The sequence below is a fragment of the Gordionus sp. m RMFG-2023 genome, chromosome 3, assembly GCF_954871325.1.
Source record: "Gordionus sp. m RMFG-2023 chromosome 3, tfGorSpeb1-WG-v2, whole genome shotgun sequence".
Taxonomy (NCBI): Eukaryota; Metazoa; Nematomorpha; class Gordioida; order Chordodea; family Parachordodidae; genus Gordionus; species Gordionus sp. m RMFG-2023.
In genome coordinates, this window is record NC_088777.1 from 24,665,559 (window position 1) to 24,680,235 (window position 14,677).

Sequence of the window (14,677 nt, forward strand, 5' to 3'; positions counted from 1 at the left end):
CAAATATTTTATAACATCTTTCCAATATCAAAATTTTTTAAATATGCTTAAAACAATTTTAAATAAAATTTTCCTTATTGGAATAAAATATAATTGCAGTGACATCTTATTACTAGATCCAATGGTTTTAGAAAATCTTTAAATATCCAAAACTTTTTACAAGACTTTAAACATAAATAAAATGTTTTTTTAATTTTTACATTTCAAGCGTGGTGTTAAAAAAAATGGCAATAGAAATTTCTTTATAAAAATAAAATTTTAGAACTTTATAATATTAAAAAACACTAAGATTAAAAGAAAGTTTTAAAAAAACTTAAAGATGACGATTATGACATCTGTCACTTTTCTAAGGTACATTATCATTGAAAATTTAATTTAACATGTTTGCAATATATATTTTTACCTATTTCTTTCAAAAAAATTAGCCAAAACTTAAAAATGACGATTATGACAATTGCCACTTTTCTAATGTACATATTCATTGAAAATTTAAATTTAACATGTTTACAATATATTTTTACCAACTTGCTTCAAAAAAATTCGAAAAAACTTAAAAATGACGATTATGACAATTGTCACTTTTCTAAGGTACATATTCACTGAAAATTTAATTTAACATGTTCACAATATATATTTTATCTATTTGCTTCAAAAAAATTCGAAAAAACTTAAAAATGAAGATTATGACAATTGTCACTTTTCTAAGGTACATATTCACTGAAAATTTAATTTAACATGTTTACAATATTTATTTTTACCTATTTGCTTCAAAAAAATTTGAAAAAACTTAAAGATGACGATTATGACAATTGTCACTTTTCTAAGGTACATATTCACTGAAAATTTAATTTAACATGTTTACAATATATATTTTTACCTATTTGCTTCAAAAAAAATTCGAAAAAACTTAAAAATGACGATTATGACAAATTTTATCACAAGCCGACCCAGCAAGCCGACTCATCGGGTGGGCCCAATGAGTCGGCTCATGAGATACATTGGGTCGGGTCTGATCTATGGCTAAATGGGTTCGCTCGGCTTTAAGGTCGTTTTTCTCGGCTCAAACCTTGCTGGGTTTGACCAGACCCAGCAATTTAACATTTTATTATGATATAGAAATATGCAGAAGAAATTTTAATCTTTTTCTATCTAATATATGGAATACTAAACTATATTTTGTCAAAATAATTTACAAGATCTTTTATCAATATAATCATAAAATCAAAATTATGGAGGGTGGAAAATTTTTCTTCTTGTTCCTTGAATTAATGCTAAAAATATACTAGCATTAAAATGCATTTTAATATTAATTTACCTCAATAATTCTTTGGTTTATTTCTAACTTGATAATGAAGAAATTTAAAAAACATATGAAAATCTCTTAATCAAATAAGTGTATTTCTCACACATTTTTAGATAAATAAAATTTTTACCTTGGTCTCACTTTATTTCTGCTCCTAGACATGAAAAAATAAAATTTATTATGCACATATAATCCAGAAATTATATTTGAAAATATTTATGTTTAAAAAGATTTTATATCTTTAATTTACAATTTTTTGATTTAGGAAAATTAATATCTTATTCACATTTACCAATGATACATTGCAATTTGCTTGATTAAAAAAATTTCGAAATTGTGACTAGAAGTAGAACAATAATAAAACACCGTGACGACACGATACCGAAATATTGAAAACCTCTGGCATAGAAATGCAATTGATCATCCTCGAAATATCATTACACATACTTTATAATAGTCATATTATTATTAATAATGAATCAACACTATGGTGAAAAAGGTCGAATTTGTAAAGCGTGTTCAGAGTTCAAAAATTTAATGAAATCAAATATTTCATCCTCAAATCCTAATGTAATTTGCAAAAATATAAACACTATTTGAATGTTTTTATAGATAATTACTCATACTAAACGGGATGATTGCCCTTTAGATGTTAATGAATTAGGCAAGGTGTCTTGGTCTTTTTTGCACACTTTAGCAGCCTATTACCCTAAAGAACCATCAAACGAGGATAAAAAAGATATGGAGACTTTTATAAATTTAGTTGCCAAATTTTACCCTTGTGACATATGTGCAGAGGATTTCAAAAATCAGTTATTTAATTTTTTAGTTACATTAATGATTATTTATTTCACATTTGCAATATATATAACATTATTTAGGATAAAAAGGAATTTTCCCAAGCTAAAATCTCAGTTTGATTTATCAATGTGGTTATGTCAAATTCATAATGAAATAAATGAGAGGCTAAACAAACCCAGATTTGATTGCTCTAAAGTTTTTCAAAGATGGAGGGATGGTTGGAATGATAAATCTTGTGATTGATTATTTTAGTTATATATGAATTTTTAATTTTATAAAATTTTTATAACCAATTAGTTATATGAAAAAATATATAAATTATTTGTTCATATATTAGCAGTTATAAAGTTTATTTTGTATAATAAAATTCTTATAAATTTAACTGTTTGGGTATGTCCAAAGTTAAAAAAAATATAATTAAAAAAATGATTTATGCATTATTGAACCCAACTGGATTTTGTGAAAAACTGAAGGTTTTTAATAGAAGTGGAATTTATGATCATATATGTTAATTAAGATGATTTTATAAAATAAGAAGGATATTAATTTATATTGGTATTCAAAGGTAACTTCCTAACTAATTAATATAATATATAGTATAGTAAAATGAGAGAGAACTTGGACTATGAAATAAAATCTAGTGGCAATTATTTTTATCTCAATAAAATACCAGTAAAAATTACTTTCATAAACAATACTACAAATAGCCCTTATAAATTATACAATAGTTACCATATATAATTTGATTACCAAGTTAAATGAAATCTTTGAGACAAAAATAAAGAGGTTAATTTAATATAATATTACTGATTAATAAGGGTAAGGGTTTATCTCTGATAAAACGTCAATATTTTAACACCTAAAATTCTATAATTTATATTATAAGACCCTTTAAAAAATTATATTTAAAAAAAAATAGATTATAAGTAATTATAAATTTAATGATATCTTTTATTCTTTTAGAGACCAGTATTCTTTAAGTGACATTCATGGAAAAATAAGATTACCAAACCTAAACTTTTATGAATAATCACAAATTTTAAATTTTTTCATTGGTGATTTAAGATATTGGTACATTTAAATAAAAATATATTCTCAATATATCCTATTTTATAAAGTTATGACAAATATTTTATTATGTTTTAAGACTAAATCTTCACATTTTTCTCAAATTAAATTTTAGACTAATTATGTATAAAAAGATGGTTAATGATGCCTACTATCTTAAGGTACTACCTATCAAATTTGAATTTTGTTTATTTTTCATTTGGATAGGCACTATCAAATATATTTATAATATATATTTGAAAAATCGTGATTTTTGGAAAGCCTCTATGGCCTAGTCGGCAAGAGATTCGCTTACTTATCCCATGGTCACCAGTTCGAATCCCTGTAATAATTATGTTTTTTTCTTATTCTAACTTGGTGGTCCATCCTTGGGGGGCGCGAATTTTATTCACCAGATGAAACCTTTATCGATCCCCATAACTTCACAGTCACACCCATTAACCTATCCGAGTTCACACATCTTGGATCTCCAATAGGGGGCAATAAAGCAATCGAATATTTCAAAACAAAATTTCTCCGTAATTACCACCTTTTACATAAAATCCTTTAAGTCCTATCAAGCTTTCTTCCTTCTCAAAAATTTTTTCTTTATCCCAAAAATCCAACACGCCTTCCGCTCTGCCCCACTTTTCTTATACCCCGAAATTCTCACCCAAATAGAATCAACAATCAAAGACTCTTTAGAAGGCATCCTTAATATAAAATTCAGCCCTAATTCTTGGATGCAGGCCTCCTTACCCCCGCGTCACTCAGCCTTGCTGCCTTTTTAGCCTCAGAATCAAGCTCCCGCTTAATTATTCTACACTTAACAATAACCCCACAGACCCCCACCTTCCCCATGCCCTAGCAATCTGGAAAGAAAATTCCTTCTCCGCTCCAATCCCCACATCACAAAAGCAACATGACTGGGATCTTCCCTTAATACGCCACTCCGTTGAATATCTAATATCGAGTGCTGCTTCTAAGGGATCCCCATCAATCCTTTCACATTTATTATCTCCCATTACATTTGATCATCTCTCTCTCCCACAACTGCAAGTTCCACAACTTTTGCCTTCCCTATCTGGCTATGAATGGTTAGAAGCTTTGCCCAGCTCGAACTTAGGACTTCTCTTAACAAGAAGAATTACGCATAGCAATAGGTCTTCGTCTTGGTTGTGAAATACTGGCCAACTCCATATGTACATTATGTTCCCAACCCGTCGATTGTTTTGGACATCATCCTCTTCATTGTCGATTCTCTAAAGGTAGACATTCTCGACACAGTGCAGTTAACGGCACCATTCTCCGTGCTCTACGCTCAGCTCAAATTCCAGCAACCCTCGAACCCTGTGTCCTCTCAACCGAGAATAAATACGGCCAGATGGGCTGAGATTAGTACCATGGAGTATTGGAATTCCATTAGCATGGGACTATACTTGCATCGACCGATTTGCTCCCTCCTTTAATAACAACTCATTCATACGAGCTGAAAACTCTAAAATTAATAAATACACTTCCCTAACCAATTGCAATCTCATACCAATCGTATCCGACACAACCGGTTTTTTTGGCAATCATGCCCTAACCTTCTTCAAATCCCTTGGTAAAAAAATCCGCGCCATCACTGGTGACCCAGAGGAAGGCTTCTATCTCAGACAGCGCATATCTATTGATATATGCAGATCTAACTGCATTGCCATCCACGGCTCTCTTTCTTGACCTCCTCCCACCCAACATACAATTTACTACACTAATTTTTTTTTTTATTATACAATTTTTTATATAGATTTTTATTTACAAATAGTTTACATGATATTTTTAATAAACTAACTTAATACATAAAAAAAAAATTAATATATATTAAATAATAAGTCTTAATACATTTTAATATATTTTGGTCGGTATTTAGCAAATTAGGTTGGTATTTAGAATATTTCCATACATTCACTTGGTAGTAAGCATCATTAACCTATAAAGATCATCATAGCAATAAGTGAAATATCATTTACTATTTAATAACCCAGGAAAAAAGTCTAATTTTAAATGTAAAGCAAATCATACGATTAAAGAGTATAATCTGCAGTGGCAAAATCGGTGCGTCGCTAAACGCCGATAAAAAATTTAAAAAAGTCGCGGCCCTCAATTGAGATCGGTGCATAAGGTCTAAAAAACATATAAAGAACTAAAAAAATATTCAAAAAAGGTACATATCTCTCTAAAGAGTGAATGCTTAGAAAGGAAAAAATCAAACATCATATATCTATATATTTTATACATTGCTGTAGTTCTAAAATTTGAGTCGAGGGTAAACAATTGCTCTAAAAAGTAGGAAGAAGTACGATAAAATTAGAAAAAATAAGAGGCTAATTTTTAATTTTTCAAGAAATTGAGGCAAATTTTTTTTGAAATTTTCTTATATTTTTTTTTATTCAAGCATTTCATACATTATATTTATATTAGAGACCTACAGGTCCATCCCGGTCAGGTGCACGAGCCGAGCCGTTTTTATATTTAAAAATACCCGGGTGAAACCTAAATTTTTTTTAAAAAAAATACCCAGACGGGGCCCAAATTTTAAAGACGAATATTTAATCGCTATTATAAATAAAATATATTAAAAAATTGGGCATCATAAAACAATACAATATATCACATTCATTCACTTATATTTCCCATTTTTCGACCTTAGAAAAAAATATTTCTAGTAAAATATTATTCAAATTAATTATTCAACTAATCATTATTTTTGGTGATATTCAATCAAATTAAAAGCAACAAAGATACACTTAATATTTAAAATATAATGCACCTTTAAGGAGTTATTCTAGATAAGCATCATTTTATCTCTTTCTGCCCAAAATTCAGGCAATTAACGTATGTTGCCAGGAAGAGATCGCCAAATAACTGATATTTATATAAACGTAAACGACTATATTAAATTACAAACAGGAAATAAGGGAACTACCATCGATTAGTCGAATTGAAAGTGTGGTGAATCAAACTATCTGCTTTTAAGACAAATGGGGAGATAAGATAATTTGAAAGTTATTATTGGATTACATATTCATTAAAAAACGATAAAATGCAGATTAGGTATTTTTTAAAAACCAAACCATTGAAATAATTTACACACTGAGCGAAATTATTTCTTAAAGTAATCCGGGGCGGTTTCTAGGCTGGGCCAAATTTTTTTTTTTTAAAAAATGATACCTCTGCAGGTTTTTGATTTATATTATATAATGTAGTATTTTAGAAAATATATAAAAATTGAAGTAAATTTTAGCATTTTATATAAAAATAATTATATTACAATTAAATCGGAAATCAAAAAAATAGTAAAAATGAAAAGCTACAATATTAGCTAAAGTGAATCTTTTTCAATATTTTCAATAATATTAACTGAATGTTTCCCAGATTGGTTATTGTTTGCATCCTTTAAAAATTGAGCAAATTTTTAATTTTCTTCTTCATTTACATAAGATCTCTAGTGGGCATTTGTTGTTTTGCTGCATTAATTTATATTATAACTTTTTATCATCTATTTAAAGCTTTTCATGTCAAGCGATAATAATAATATAACGAGTTATTGTTAATTAAAAAAATTATTGTGGTTATTGAATTTCTAAATCATGATACTCAACAAGAATATGCTAAAAGATGTAATATTCCTAAAAGAACTGTTCATTATATTAATAAACCCAAAAAAAACATTATCAAAGCCACGAAAATAAAAAATATTGCACCAAATAAACAAACAAAGATAACATTTTATTTTATTTAATAAAATAATTTTATAATTTTGTATACAACCATTTTTTAATAATTTATAATATATGTCGTAATGGGATATGGAATCGTGTGGGATTCGGAATCGCATGGGAATCCTTTTTTTAAATATTTTTTTAAAAAATATTCCGAATCCCCATGAAAATAAAATAATTACCTTTTCTTCTCTTTTTTTGTGGCTGGCAAAAGGCAAAAGAGAATTTTAAAAAAAGTAAATAGTATAAAATTAAGGCATATAATGAATGAAAAGGAATATGAGGTTAAGACATTTTTGTTTTAAAAAATATTAAAAAATATATTTATAAAAAATCCGAATAAAAAAAAATTATTTATTGCAACAATTATTCAATGCAATATGACATTTCGTTGAACATTTAAGGTTGTTCTTAAAACACTTGCAACTTTTATTCATGCGACCCATTTTGCGATTGCATAAAGATGTTTTCCCATAGTTTGTGACATTTCGGGAAGCTCCTAAATATTTTTAGCACTTTACAGTGTTGTGATGATTTAATGAAACATATTGACGATTAAATTAAAACCCATCCATATAAAATTATCTTCTTTGCAAAAATAATTAAAATATAGACAAAGCATTATTGAAAATACGTTTTTAATTAATTTTGCAAAGTAAATAATTTTATATGGATGAGTTTTAATTTAATTGTCAATATGTTTCATTAAATCATCACAACACTGTAAATGAAAAATTAATATATTTTTTGTACATGAATTAATTTGAGGAGTATAGTTATTATAAAAATAAAATTTTTAAAAAAAAAATATTTAAGTGGGTTCGGAATTTTTTTAAAAACAATTAAATTATTATTTTTTTGCCGCCTGGCTGGCACCAGAAAATTTTATTTTTAGAGATATTTAATATGTATTACTTTTATGCTTTAAATCATTAAATACTCGAAAAAATAGTTTTAATATAAATTAAATGTAAAAAATTAATATTATTTTTAAATTAATAATTTAGACAAATTAGAGGAAGAAAAAGCGAAAAAATTTATATTATTATCATTATTTAATTGTTTAGATAAATTTTTTTTTCATTGATAAAATGGTTAAATTATTAAGAAATGGATCTTTCAATTGTATTAAGAAGTCTTGGCAGTATATGAGGTAGTAAGAATTTATCATCTCTTATATTATGCCATGTGCAATTATTAAATAAGCATTTGTATTTTTTTTGGTTAAAATTTTTAGGCATATTCTGAAATTGGAAATATAATTTTATGACAAGAAATCAACCTAATTTGCTAAACATCTACTAAAATTTATTAAAATGTAATAAGACCCCCCCCCCCCTACCCATTTATTATTAAATTTAATATGTATACGGAATCACGAGGTCGAGTCCTTATATCATAAACCAGAAATCACTTGGTTATGGATGGGTATAGTAAAAAATAGAAGAATTAAATAAAAAAATTTAAAAAAGTACCCCCTTCAAATTTTTAGAAGCAGTTGCTTCGGACCCCCACCGTTGTAGGGACCACTGGTCCCCGGGTAGGGTTCACTCGTTTCCAAAAAAAATAACATTTTGAAAAAAGTATTAGATATATATTTTTGAAATTTAAAACTACTATAAAACTAATAGAGCTGAACAGAATGAGATATTTTTTATTAAGAATGATAAAGTACTTTTGATTTTAATAAGGTTTGCATTTTAGGACTCAACAAGATCCAGGTCTCCCCTAATGAATGAAAAGGGATAAGGTTAAGAAGACACTTTTATTTTTATATTTACCAATAAATTCCTTTTAAACTATTCACAAAAAAGTATGCCATAAAAAATAAAAATTAACAAATTTATATTGGGTCAAGCTGGAAAAATATTAACTCCATTAAAAGTAAGGTGTCGAGGGCAATCTTTTTCTACTTAAAAACTCACTAAAAGCTAAATAATTTTTATATAATTAAATATCGATAGCGATTTTCCCTGAAATTAAGGAAATGTAGATTAATGATTAGGGAAAGAGGGGATATTAATTAAAAATATTTATTTATATATTCACAAATAAGCCGTCACATTTTTTATTGTTAACCAATAATATGTGAATGCTATATATATCGCTACTAAAATAGCAAATGTTTCAAACAAAAATTCGCGCTTTCAAATTGCTCATAATAAAAATGTTGGCCATAAAATTATATAGAAAAATAGTTGTGCTACCAATAATATTGGGAATAGTATTTCTAATATTTTAAAAAGGGCCCCTTCTTTTATTTCCTATTTAAATGATCGTGGGCGTCAAAACATAATTTATTCTAAAATAATTGGACAAAATAACTTTATCTTAGGTGATCACGTATTATCACCTATCCGGACAGATAGAACTAATATTTGTCCTAAAAATTTAGAAGGAAAAGTATTAAAAATTGAACAAAATAAAATATGGGTAGGAACGTGTGCTGGAAATATTTCAACACCATTTATTGCTTCTAGTCTATATAAAACCATAAAATTAAATGATTTTGATGTTTCCAACAAAGATATATCAATCATAGGTAATTTAAGTTATTTTTACACATATACTCCTAAAATTAATTCATGTACATAAAATATATGGACTTTTTATTTCAACTGCTAAAAATATTTAAGAGCTTCATATGTCACAAACTATGGAAAAATATCGCTACGCAATTGCAAAATGGGTTGCATGAAGCGAATGTTTCAAGAACAATCTTAAATGTTCAACAAAATGCCATATCGCATTGCATAATTTATGCAATAAATATTTTTTTTTAATTCGAATTTTTTATAAATATATATTCATGTAAAAATATATATGATTTTATATAAATTTATAAAAATAAAAGTGTCTTCTTAAACTTATCCCTTTTCATTCATTAGGGGAGACCTGGGTCTTGTCGAGCCCTAAAAAGCAAACCTTATTAAAATTAAAAGTACTTTATCATTTTTAATAAAAACATCTCATGCTGTTCAGCTCTATTAGTTTTATAGTAATTTTAAATTTCAAAAATATATATTCAAAATGTTATTTTTTCTGGAATTTTTTTTAGGAACGAGTGAACCCCACCCGAGGACCAGTGGCCCCTACAACGGTGGAAGTCCGAAGCAACTGCTTCTAAAAATTTGAACGTGGTACTTTTTAAATTTTTTTTATTTTATTCTTTCTTTAATTGTTTTACTATACTCATCCATAACCAAGTGATTTCTTGTTTATGATATAGGGAAGTCTTATTACATTTTATTAAATTTTGGTCGATGTTTGTAATATTATTGGAAAAAAAATATTTTTACTAGCTTATTACAACTCAAATTTTATTTTACTTTTTTAAAATTTAACAATTATATATTCATAAGAGGGCGATAAATGCATAAATATGAAAATATATTCTTAGGAAACCAGAATAATTATTGGATAGCGCTTTTTTTATATTTGGGTGTAAATACATGTGAAAAACATATATCTTGTATAAAAAATATAGGTTTCTTTGACATTTAATTAATGAGTAGGTTTAGAATCGAAAAAGAATAGAAAATTTGTAAGGCACATGTTGCTGGCGTTATTGATCAAAATCTCTTCATTTTTGGTTTATACGTGTACATTTTCATTTTTGGTTTATTTATCTATAAATACGGGTTAAACATTATCCCAAAAAATATTTTTAAAATATCGTGATTTGACCGATAACCGATTTGAAACCGGCCCAAAGACTAAATACTGTATTGCTGGCGTTATCCATGAAAAAATCTTCATTCTTAGTTGTGTACATTAACGTGTTAAGCATTATCATAAAAAATAATTTGAAAATATTATGATTTGACCGAATGCCGAGCTCAATAGACCACTTACTAAATATTCGATTAAGCAAATTTGGTAGTAATATTAATTGGAAAATGTTCATTTTTGGTTTATATATATATCTATAAATACGTGTAAAACATTATCCCAAAAAATATTTTTAAAATATCGTGATTTGACCGATAACCGATTTGAAACCGGGCAAACGACTAAATATTGCAATGCTGGCGTTATCCGTGGAAAATTCTTCATATTTGGTTTATACGTGTACATTAACGTGTTAAGCATTATCCTAAATAATATTTTGAAAATATTATGATTTGACAAGTGCAGAGCTCAAAGCCGATCAGATAATAAATATTCGATCAAATTTGATAGTAATATTAATTGAAAAGCTCATTTTTGTTTTATTGGACGAAACGCTAAATCTAACCGAAGGCAATAATACGGTCGGATCGGATGAACTCTTGGCCTACGAGGAACGCTTCCCTGGCCCCGAGTAACGTGCCTTACCTCCCCCGCAATAACAATCTTTAATACTTGATAGCCTTTGACACTAATATATTATATAACAATCATAAATTGATAATTAGTACATATATTTTTGTTAATAAAACACAAATATAGGGGGTAATAGGCCGCCAAACCCAAATATTTACTTTTATATAGGGCTGATAAGCCCCTCTATATGATCGATAGATCTATTTGCTAAGCATTGTAAAGTCTATAGACTTTCTTAAAAAAATTATAATAATTTTTAGAATTTTAAATTTTTATGAAATTGAAAAATACCAGGCATTCAGGTAATCTCGACGAAGGTGAAGGGAGGAATAATTTATAAATTATTTTTTTGGAACATTAAAAATTTATTATAATTAAGATTATTTATTAAATGGTAGGGTTTGAGCTCGGCATTTGGTCAAATCATAATATTTTTATTTTCAAAATATTTTTTAGGATAATGTTTTACACGTATTTATAGATATATAAACCAAAAATGAATTTTTCAATTAATATGACTACCAAATTGGTCCATCGAATATTTAATAAGTGGTCGGCTTTGAGCTCAGCATTCGGTCGAATCATAATATTTTCAAAATATTTTTTAGGATAATACTTAACACGTTAATGTACACGTATAAACCAAAAATAAAGAATTTTCTATGGATAACGCTAGCAATGCAGCAGTATTTCGGTTTCAAATCGGTTATCGGTCAAATCATGATATTTCAAAAATATTTTTTGGGATAATGTTTTACACGTATTTATAAAACCAATTTTTCAAATAATACGACTACCAAATTTGGTCGATCGAATATTTAGTAAAAGTTGGTTTTGAGCTAGGCATTTGGTCAAATCATAATATTTCCAAAATTAATTTTAGGATAATGCTTAACACCTAAATGTACACGTATAAACCAAAAATGAAGAGTTTTTGATCAATAACGCCAGCAATATGTGCCTTACAAATTTTCTATTCTTTTTCGATTCTAAACCTACTCATTAATTAAATGTCAAAGAAACCTATATTTTCTTAAAAATTTAGGTTTTTCACGTATTTACACCCAAATATAATAAAAGCGCTATCCAATAATTATTCTGGTTTCCTAAGAATATATTTTTATATTTATGCATTTAACGCCCTCTTATGGATATATATTTGTTAAATTTTAGTTGTATTAAGCTAGTAAATATATTTTTTTTCCAATAATATTACGTAAAAATAGAATTATAAATTATTTGATATTTAATCTCAATTTTGTATTCAATGAAAAATTGATATATGTACATTAAATAAAATGTTTCATGAAAAAAGATTTTATATGATTGATTATGATTAATTACTTTTTAGCAATCCATTTAAGCAATGCAGTTTAGCAATGCAGTATTTAGTCATACCGGAATGTAACAGATGGTAAAATATATTTTTTTAAACTTGACAAATTAACCCTCTATTGCACCGTATAAACCTGAGGCAATGTCTTATTTTGATATAAATATTGTTATAATTGATTTTACGATCTAACGCGCATTGTATATTCTAAATAACATAATTTTATAATAAAGACGGCAATCATGAACATAACATAATTTTTGTCAAATATTATACATTTAATTTTCACTTTTTATAATGAAGCAAAAAAATTTATGTGTAACGTTTTATTTACATATGCATAACACACAATCACATAGAAATATGATACAATGCTTCTTTCTATCTCAAGAAATCAGGCCAATTTTTTGCTTCATTTAATCATATCCTTTTTTAGACTTCCTTATCAATCTTCACCTTAACCATTTCCCACATCAATGAAATTTTTTTCTACAAGTCATTTTGGAATTCTATAAATCATTATTATTTTACCACCTTTACATTCCCTCAGCAAACTTACAATTTTTTGTCAACAATTTTATATATTCATAGCCCATAATTAAGAAGAAAACCATATATACATTATTTTCCTTAACCTTTTTTCTATTCACCAATCCCCATAAATAACTCTTCTTTATCTTTTTTTCCTTTCCTTTCTAAATTTATTTATCATTAAATTTATATAATTTCATTCCTTTTCCTACATATATTACCTATTAACAACTATATTATTTTTTCTTGTTAACTAATTAGTCTTATTTTTTCATTATTTTACAACTAAATGATCTTAATATTAATAACATAAAATTCTATATCATATTTCCCAACCTTAAACTAAATCGTCTGCTTTCTTTTTCTTTTACCTAACAAATACTAATTCTTAAATTTATTTTTTTTTCTTTCAAATTACCAATTTTTTTCCTTTTAGTCTACACTTCTATTACCTTTATCATTATTACTTTTTTCTTTCTTATATACATATCTTTAATAACACCTTTTTTTCTTACTAAATACATATTTCTAATTCTTACCCTACTATTAAGATATATCTTTATCAATTTAGTGGATACCAGCTTTATCCACAAGAGATACCATAAGTTCTCTTAAATTTAACGGGCCCTGACAGTAGGGTAAATTTTTGTCAATTTAGTGGACCCTCGCTTATCCACGAAGAGGTACCCTAAGCACTCTTAAATTAAACGGGACCTGACAGTAGGGTAAATTACTGCCAAATAATGAATGCAAATTCACTGCACTGGAGCCCTCTATAGGGTGGTGGAGTGTAAACTAAATTGTGGGATGTCTCCCCAGTGTATGATATGATATAAAAGGGTTACCTTGGAAATTTAAATTTATTTTTTGTATTTTGATTCAAATCATTCAAATTCTAGTGGAATCTATAAATATTTGAAATCTAGTAAAAATAATATCATTTTATATAATTATTACATTTTTATAAATTTTTAATTAATAATACATTTTTAATTTTTAATAATATAGTATGTTAACTGAGGTTAACATTGCGCATTTAGATGATTTTTGTTATAATAAAATATTTATTGAAAATTTTATCAAATAAATTAATAACTCAAAGACTAGTGATATAAATTTTAGAATACCGGTAGATAGTGAGGATTCTCAATTGAGTGATCCGTCTGATGAAGAATATATACCATGTGACACTGGTAAATTTAGTATTTCTTATGCTATGATAAATATTTTTAGGGGTAATTGAATCAGATGATTCGGATATTGAAAATGACTCTTACTCAAGCTATCCAGATGATGGATTGTCAGGACGACGAAATATATGGAAATCATACTTAATGAATGTCCCACGAGTAGCCCCAGATTGGAAAGGGAGTTTACCCATCGCCAATAGAGTTAAAATCTGATATACTACTTCAAATTTTTACTGGGAAATATACTTCCTACAATAGTACTACAATCTAATCTATATGCCATTTAAAAAAATATAAGCAAACCCCTTAATTTATCGTTAGATGAATTTGAACAATTCTTAATTATAAATTTGCCAATAGCTCGTTTATATTGGACGGCTAATACTAGAATCGTGAATGTGGC

At 27.0% G+C, this 14,677-nt stretch overlaps 1 protein-coding gene across 1 annotated transcript; it reads left to right on the top strand.

The window, feature by feature from the left end:
* Positions 1 to 1,596: 1,596 nt before the first annotated feature.
* LOC135926466 (FAD-linked sulfhydryl oxidase ALR-like) lies at positions 1,597 to 2,486 on the top strand. Its single transcript, XM_065462353.1, has 3 exons — positions 1,597 to 1,873; positions 1,916 to 2,115; positions 2,185 to 2,486. Exons 1-3 carry the CDS (start codon positions 1,778 to 1,780, stop codon positions 2,345 to 2,347), a joined length of 459 nt encoding a protein of 152 aa, XP_065318425.1. The 5' UTR covers positions 1,597 to 1,777; the 3' UTR covers positions 2,348 to 2,486.
* Positions 2,487 to 14,677: the final 12,191 nt, after the last annotated feature.

Bases quoted from the DNA above. Each gene is read 5' to 3' on its own strand.
- LOC135926466 (XM_065462353.1), top strand. From the start codon at position 1,778: ATGAATCAACACTATGGTGAAAAAGGTCGAATTTGTAAAGCGTGTTCA. The intron at 1,874-1,915 runs GTAATTTGCAAA...ATGTTTTTATAG, and splicing joins TTTCATCCTCAAATCCTAAT to ATAATTACTCATACTAAACG. The intron at 2,116-2,184 runs GTTATTTAATTT...AACATTATTTAG, and splicing joins GCAGAGGATTTCAAAAATCA to GATAAAAAGGAATTTTCCCA.